An 8,824-nucleotide genomic window follows, 5' to 3' on the forward strand; every position below is an offset into this window, starting at 1 on the left:
AACTTTGTTGTGTTCAGTGTAGATTAATCAATGGAGCAAAACAAGATATGCGTTCTCCTAAATAAAACAGTATAAGATCAGATTTGGCGAATTGTTTTCAATGGAACCTTCTCCTGTTTGTCCTGTTACTCTTTTCAAGACAGACCCAAACAATCCACGCCTGTCTTTACGATACGGTTGAGCTCATCCCCGTTCGTTTTTAAGTGCTGACAGCCCTAATCAGTTTTTATTTTCATCGCCCAGTTCTGAACACTTTGGCATTGACACAATCCTCTTTCGTCCGGGCAATAGAAAATAAAAAGCAACTCTCCCTCCCGCATTGCAACACACTTTCTTTCACGACTCAACCTTGCAAGAGTGCCAACAATAAAAACAGAAAATCCGCACAACCATTAGCTTGATAACTTTAGATGGCACAGGAAATTCCGCGATAAAGAAAACAAGAGTCTCACTATGTCTTCAGAGGAACCCTCTCCGCTGTTGCAGTAAAACGGAACCCCTGTGTGTGTGTGTTTCTGTTTGTGAGCGTGTGTGTGTGTTAAAAGCGATCCAAATGAAGACATCAGAAAGACAGTCACGTGACGCCGTCCTAGTCTCGCGGGACAGCGCGTGATCACAAGGCGGCGCCACCTCTCAAGCAAGGGCCGTAATCCGCTTGAGCGCAAAGTGAGAACTCATGTCGCGCGAAAATGAATTGCATTAGGTCTTCCCCACGTCTCCCCCATAACGCTATAGCCTTGGAGGAACCAGCCGACATCAAACGGACCTGCGTCTTAGTCAAAAAAGGGAAAAGCCACCACCCTATCCTAGGCCCAACTATCGGGGAGAAAGGGAACCCGAGACAATCGCGGAGATCGAAGAACGTTGTCGTTCCCCTGCCTTGAATGCAGTTAGCTGATTAGTGATGGCCATGGCGATTTACTCCTTGTGGGTATAGAGTTACTTCCCTTGGGATGCGCTCTTCAGGCTCCATCACGCTCCTCTTTTTGCCTGGAGAGTGACGTCCCTTCTCGCTGCCCGAGGCTCTATAATTTTGGTGGAAAAGGGGGTGGTTTGTGTGTACGCCTTGGAATCTGGGAGGGAGTCTGGGGAAAGGGGTCGTATGGGGTTGGGGTGGTGGCGACCTAATCAGAGAGATTTTAGGCTGATTAGGATGGAGAGCAGTTTGCGGTGGGAAGCAATGATATTTAATTTTGTGATCGTGCTCGGTGCCAAGCATGGTCAATCTTTTGATGCCAGATCATGTACGTGGGTTGACTGGTAAAAGTTCGCATCTTCTAACAGTAAGAAGCTGCATCCGTTCAAATGTCAGCTCGGCCTGAGAGATGCAACTAAACTTTGTCTTCTATACATATATAAAAAAAATATATATTCATTTGTGATCCGTAATCGAAGATCGAATTGCATAGCACAGCATCATCTTTTGACGAATGATAAATTCATTTTGAGCTTTCGTTGACCATACAAGTAGTGAATTTTGTTTATGTTTTTTTTAAATTTTTTTATTCATTGATGTATCTATTTTTTTTGGAGACAGGGGGGGGGAGGGGGGCGCATTTGCCTAAAACGCTTTAAAAGTTACGGTAATTTTTGGAAGTTTTATCCAACTCTTGGCGCCAAAGTTGTTCAGTTTCCATAATGAAACGGTCGGGATGCTCTACCGAAATGACAGGACAGATGTCGGTCAAAAGGGCCAACGGGGCCCAAGAGGATGTTAATTTCAATAAACGAAACGACTACCGACGACAGACGGCGCATGCCTGCCATGCCTTATAACCGTGGCATCTTGACTGTCTTTGTTTCACTCCTGCCTGCAATTATTATAACCCCCAGGGCCAACGATCTGCTCTTTTTTTGGAGAAACGAAATCGAGTTAAGCATTTTGAGAAGTCAGTGACAGTATAGGCGCAGAGCCCTCGTGTAAACGATTGGGCAACGATCTCTAGTTGTCGTTGTTTTTATATTTATGAATGTATGTACATTTCATGTACAAGTAAATGGAAATAAAAGAATGTTTAAACCAAACCATTCGGCTCATTATTTCCGACCTGGCCAGGCATTTACATGGGGCATGACCATGGGTCCTTCCACTTGGTGACATACGATGAGCCGGAACGTTTTACACGGGTGGGAGTATGCCTTTCATAATTATATATTGATCTGTGACGACAGCGTGTATGACATGACGCTGCTTTTTTATTTATGTTTACTTTTTTTTATCATTCTTTTTTTACATTTAGTCAAGTTTTGACTAAATGTTTTAACGTAGAGGGGGGAATCGAGACGAGGGTCGTGGTGTATGTGCGTGTGTGTGTGTGTGTGTCTGTGTGTGTGTGTGTGTGTGTAGAGCGATTCAGACTAAACTACTGGACCGATACTTTCCATTTGTTCTTTCATTTGTTTGTTCATTAATTTTGTTCGTTCATTTGAATGCGTGTCAATTTGTTCTTCGTGTCTTCTTTCTTCTTTTATTATCTTTTCTTGTTGTTTGTTTGTTTGTTTGTTTGTTTGTTTGTTTGTTTGTTTGTTTGTTTGTTTGTTTGTTTGTTTGATCATTCCTTTTTACATTTAGTCAAGTTTTGACTAAATGTTTTAACGTAGAGGGGGGAATCGAGACGAGGGTCGTGGTGTATGTGCGTGCGTGTGTGTGTCTGTCTGTGTGTGTGTGTAGAGCGATTCAGACTAAACTACTGAACCGATCTTTATGACATTTGACATGAGAGTTCCTGGGTATGATATCCCCGAACGGTTTTTTTCATTTTTTTGATAAATGTCTTTGATGACGTCATATCCGGCTTTTCGTGAAAGTTGAGGCGGCACTGTCACGCTCTCATTTTTCAACCAAATTGGTTGCAATTTTGGTCAAGTAATCTTCGACGAAGCCCGGACTTCGGTATTGCATTTCAGCTTGGTGGTTTAAAAATTAATCAATGACTTTGGTCATTAAAAATCTGAAAATTGTAAAAAAAAAATTAAAATTTATAAAACGATCCACATTTACGTTCATCTTATTCTCCATCATTTTCTGATTCCAAAAACATATAAATATGATATGTTTGGATTACAAACACGCTCAGAAAGTTAAAACAAAGAGAGGTACAGAAAAGCGTGCTATCCTTCTTAGCGCAACTACTACCCCGCTCTTCTTGTCAATTTCACTGCCTTTGCCATGAGCGGTGGACTGACGATGCTACGAGTATACGGTCTTGCTGAAAATGGCATTGCGTTCAGTTTCATTCTGTGAGTTAGACAGCTACTTGACTAAATGTTGTATTTTCGCCTTACGCGACTTGTTTCTTTTTACATTTAGTCAAGTTTTGACTAAATGTATTAACGCAGAGGGGAGAATCGAGACGAGGGTCGTGGTGTATGTGCGTGTGTGTGTGTGTGTGTCTGTGTGTGTGTGTGTAGAGCGATTCAGACTAAACTACTGGACCGATCTTTATGAAATTTGACATGAGAGTTCCTGGGTATGATATCCCCATACGTTTTTTTCATTTTTTTGATAAATGTCTTTGATATATCCGGCTTTCCGTGAAAGTTGAGGCGGCACTGTCACGCCCTCATTTTTTAACCAAATTAGTTGAAATTTTGGTCAAGTAATCTCCGACGAAGCCCGGACTTCGGTATTGCATTTCAGCTTGGTGGCTTAAACATTAATTAATGACTTTGGTCATTAAAAATCTGAAAATTGTAAAAAAAAAATAAAAAATTATAAAACGATCTAAATTTACGTTTATCTTATTCTCCGTCATTTGCTGATTCCAAAAACATATAAATATGTTATATTTGGATTAAAAACAAGCTCTGAAAATTAAAAATATAAAAATTATTATCAAAATTAAATTGTCGAAATCAATTTAAAAACACTTTCATCTTATTCCTTGTCGATTCCTGATTCCAAAAACATATAGATATGATATGTTTGGATTAAAAACACGCTCAGAAAGTTAAAACGAAGAGAGGTACAGAAAAGCGTGCTATCCTTCTCAGCGCAACTACTAAACCGCTCTTCTTGTCAATTTCACTGCCTTTGCCATGAGCGGTGGACTGACGATGCTACGAGTATACGATCTTGCTGAAAAATTGCATTGCGTTCAGTTTCATTCTGTGAGTTCGACAGCTACTTGACTAAATGTTGTATTTTCGCCTTACGCGACTTGTTTTTTCTTTCATTTGTTCGTTCATTCGTACTTGTATGTGTTCGTTCATTTGTTCGTTCATTTGAGTGCGTGTTAATTTGTTCTTTATGTCTTCTTCCTTCTTTTATTATCTTTTCTTTTCTCTAAAGAATAATGATCAAGCTATCACACGAAGGCTATTGATAACAATTTGCTAATTCAGGCCTCGCGTATAGATCGCAGAGCCCGAGGTCGGTACAATGAATGAGTAAACATGTATACAAATAACAATACAAAATAAATTAAAACAATACAACACATCAGCGTAGTAAAAACTAATTTTGAACTGGAAGGTTACCTAGTGCATGCGCCGTTAAATTTGCCTTGACCAAAATGCCTACCGCAGTTGCTTACCTCAGTGTCAGCGAACGGCAAACGCCTGTGGGCAAAATTATGAACACATCTCAGGCTACATTTAGAGTTCCTATCAACAATCGTTGAATGTCTAATCAGCACAAACAAGAGTGACCTTACACCAAAGTTCAAGTCCTCATGGTGACCGCTTAGAGATGGGAGGTAACTCTGTTACCTTAAACTTGCATTTAGTATAATAGATGACCCAGTCGACTTGCCAAGGGCACGTACGCACTCTCGCACGCACGTATGCACGAATGTACGCACGTACGCACGCACACACACACACACACACACACACAGTCACACTCACGCACTCACGCACGCACGCACACTCCCACACACACACACACACACACACACACGAACGCACGCACACACACACACACACACACACACACACACACACACACACACACACACACTCAGGAAAAAGCAAACTTTTTCTGTGAGTCTATTTTACTTTTTCAACAGGCATGAACTAAGACATGCAGTTTGACATTTTAAGTTACAACATTTTCATTTTTTTTTAAACAGTCATTTGTAAACAGAAGAGCTGGTACCATAAACGCTTATATTGTTTAACTATCACACAGAAACAATGCCAGATAAGGCCTTATGAGGCTATCAATGCACTAAACAGCTTTTGCACTAACCGTCAAGGAGGATTTATACATGGATTATCACAAAGTATGCAGGGAGAACAGTTCACACTCGCACAGTCTTGTCTTCTTCGCCGTGACGAGTAAGCCGGGGGGGGGGGGGGGGGGGGGGTGTCGGCGGGGGCAGGGAGGGGGGGGGATTATATACAGGAAAAGGGGACATTGCGGGGCTGGGTGTGGGGGGTCAGTATGTTGAGTTCAATACAAAAATCGTACAAAATCTGTTAAAAAAAAAAGCCCAAGCAAGCAAAGAAAGAAAGAAAGAAACAAACACATCTATTGGAAGGGTCTGAGAGCAGGGATATTGTGTTCACAGGTACTCTGTATAATTGCAACATGTTCGACTTGGAGGTTCAGCTGTTTTAAAAACCAGGGATTTATGCCAACAGCGGACAACAACAACAACACGAACAACAACACGAACAACAACAACAACAACAACAACAAAATGAGAATATGAGCTTTGTAACGAGGAAACACAACACATGTTTTCACACGTGAACGATACAGTCGTGGACCAAGCACCAATGGTAACCAATGCACAAATTGACAGCTCTCGCAGGTTGCCAATGGCAACCAAAATACTGATTGCGTCATCGACAATAAAGTGTTACATGAACAAACAAATGGGGAATCAGCAATAATTAAACGTATTTATGCCGATTACAACAGCAAGAATAACGACTACATCCAAAACGTTAGTTACAACCAAAAAATGAACGGATGCAACCAAAGAATGTAGTGACAACCAAAACACGAGCGGCTGGAACTAAATAAGTTCATGACTACCAAAACAATAACGGCTACACCCAAACCATGAACAGCTGCAACTCAAGGCATTAGTGGCAACCTGAACCAAGACATGAGCAGTTGCAACAAAAGTATTTTGTAACAACCAGACCATGAACAATTGCAACCAAACAATTAGTGGCAACGAAACAACAAAACGTCTTCAACCAAACAATTAGTGGCAACCAAGACATGAACATCTGCAATCAATTCATTAGTGACAACCAAAACAATATCGACAACGGTAAACCGATCAAAAAGACATCGATACTGGCTCTCCTAGATCCAGTAAAGCTGAAGATCGACCCACACGACGTCACACAGTTCATCTACACCGGCACGGTTGGTCTAGTGGTAAGGCGTCCGCCCCGTGATCGGGAGGTCGTGGGTTCGAACCCCCTCCTCCTTCTATCCCCCCCTCCCCCTCCCCTCCCTCCCTCATCACTGCAATGAGTTAAGGGGGTTGACGGAAAGCACCAAACAAGCGTTGCGGTCTTTGTCAACCGTGAAATCAGAAACGGACATCTCTCGCTGGATGGCTGCCGCAGGAGCGGGGTCTGGCACTATGACAGTGATGTCGAACGTGTTCTCCAAAGCCCAGGATTGAACCTCGCCACGGGCGAAGAACAGGTAGAAGAGGCCGCCCGCGAAACTGACCGCTGACACGATGTAGAGCACTATCTTCCATTCTTCGTTGGATTTCTGAAGAAAAGAAAAACAAGTTGCGTAAAGCGAACTTACTACATTTAGCCAATCTGTCGAACTCAAAGAATGCAACTGAACGCACTGCGGCATTGTAAAAAGCGTGATGAAATTGAGATAATAACGTCTTCAGTGGCATGTTTTGGGATGTCAGGAACATATTTTGACAATACGGAGATGTAAGAGTATTTTAGGTACCGTAACTCTCACTTACGGTGGTTGTCTACATTTGGCAACATACTATCAGATACGTACTCTGCAATAAACAAAACCAAAATCATTTGGCAAGGGAAACAACCGCTGTATATTGTCCTTTGCATTTTGCAGCAAGATCATTTCCTCCTCTGGGGACCATTAATTTTGTCCAGTTTTGGTCTATGTGTTATGCATTAAATGTCTTTTATGACGTCATATCCGGCTTTTTGTAAAAGTTGAGGCGGCACTGTCACACCCTCAATTTTCAATCAAATTGATTGAAATTTTGGCCAAGCAATCTTCGACAAAGGCCGGACTTCGGTATTTCATTTCAGTATGGAGGCTTAAAAATTAATTTATGACTTTGGTCATTAAAACTCTGAAAAATGTAATTAATTTTTTTTTTTATAAAACGATCCAAAATTACTTTTATTTTATTCTTCATCATGTTCTGATTCCAAAAACATATAAATATGTTATATTCGGATTAAAAACAAGCTCTGAAAATTAAATATATAAAAATTATGATTAAAATTAAATTTCCGAAATCGTTTTAAAATCTATTTCATCTTATTTCTTGTCGGTTCCTGATTCCCAAAACATATAGATATGATATGTTTGGATTAAAAACACGCTCAGAAAGTTAAAACGAAGAGAGGTACAGTAAAGCGTGCTATGAAGCACAGCGCAACCGCTACCGCGCTAAAAAGGCTCGTCACTTTCACTGCCTTTTGCACTAGCGGCGGATTACGTTCAGTTTCATTTTGTGAGTTCCACAGCTTGACTAAATGTGACCCTCCACCACGGAATGAGTCGCATGTCACCTTTGCATGATTTTTATATTTTTACATTTTCATAACGAGATTTGTATGCTCTATTCAGTGGTGAAAACCGTTTCAGAAAAGAGCGAAAACTGTTTGAGTTATAAGCTTGTGACTAAGGTGACCCACACACTGTTACCAGACACTCCCCGGACTTATATTAAGCCTTAGCGCAGAACCGCGCGAGGTGACATGCGACTCATTTCGTGGTGGAGGGTCACAAATGTAGTAATTTCGCCTAACGCGACTTGTTTTTTTTATTGATTTAAAAAAATTTCTTCCGGCAGTCAAGACGGTAATCCATGTAAAGGGTAAAAAAATATAAATAAAACAAACAAAATGTAAACGCAAAAACTGACCTCCACTAATATGGCGGATGTGACGACAGGCGCGGTCAGCGAGGCAGCTGTGGCGATTGTGAACGAGAGGCTGGTAATAAAACTGGCATATCTGAAACATAACACGGGGAAATAATATAAAATAACTTAATAAATAAAGTAATATTTGAAATAAATAAATAATGTAGAGTATTGTCGATGTATTTAAATTGTATGATAATGATTAATGTTGTCACCAATTACACATTTATTGTTAATTGTTGCTGTCATAATGTGGTCGTCGTCGGTGTTGTTGTTGTTGTTGTTGTTGTTGTTGTTGTTGTTTTTGGTAAGTGTTGTTGTTGTTGTTGTTGTTTATTAATTGCAATTGAGTATGCAGAGACAAACATAACATTTTAGTAAATAAAACAAACTTGTTTATATGTTCATAAAAAAATGGACATTCGGCGGTTGTTGTTTTGTGTCCGTTTGGTGCATGTCACACACACTAAATTTGAATTGATTGTATTCGGCATAGTTATTTGTATTTATCTGATTAAAAACAGTTTAAACCAATGAAAGATTATTTGTTCCAAGCTAATTGTCCTTGTTCGTTCCGTCAGTGTTGTGGTTGTTGTTGCTTTTTATTGTTCTTTGTTTTTGTCTGTTTCCTGATGAAGCTTTTAAAAGCGAAAATTCGTATTATTATACTATCCTTGTATCGGTGAGTACAGAATTCTTAGGGTTTTCAATCAAAGATTGTTATAATCACACGTACCGAGGAGCTATGTCGAGGCAGTTAA

At 40.4% G+C, this 8,824-nt stretch overlaps 1 protein-coding gene across 1 annotated transcript in view; it reads right to left on the reverse strand.

The window, feature by feature from the left end:
* Positions 1–5,385: 5,385 nt before the first annotated feature.
* The window catches only part of LOC138969672 (sodium-dependent phosphate transport protein 3-like), a 64,260-nt gene continuing 60,821 nt past the window's right edge, over positions 5,386–8,824 (reverse strand). The window contains exons 7-9 of the mRNA XM_070342531.1: positions 8,800–8,824; positions 8,064–8,154; positions 5,386–6,688 (exon numbers count right to left, since the gene is read on the reverse strand). The exon at positions 8,800–8,824 is cut by the window's right edge and continues 129 nt beyond it. Coding sequence (XP_070198632.1) covers positions 6,428–6,688; positions 8,064–8,154; positions 8,800–8,824 — 377 coding nt within the window. The 3' untranslated portion in view covers positions 5,386–6,427. The remainder of the gene's footprint in view (positions 6,689–8,063; positions 8,155–8,799) is intronic.

This window comes from Littorina saxatilis, linkage group LG6, assembly GCF_037325665.1.
Source record: "Littorina saxatilis isolate snail1 linkage group LG6, US_GU_Lsax_2.0, whole genome shotgun sequence".
In the NCBI taxonomy this organism is placed as follows: Eukaryota; Metazoa; Mollusca; class Gastropoda; order Littorinimorpha; family Littorinidae; genus Littorina; species Littorina saxatilis.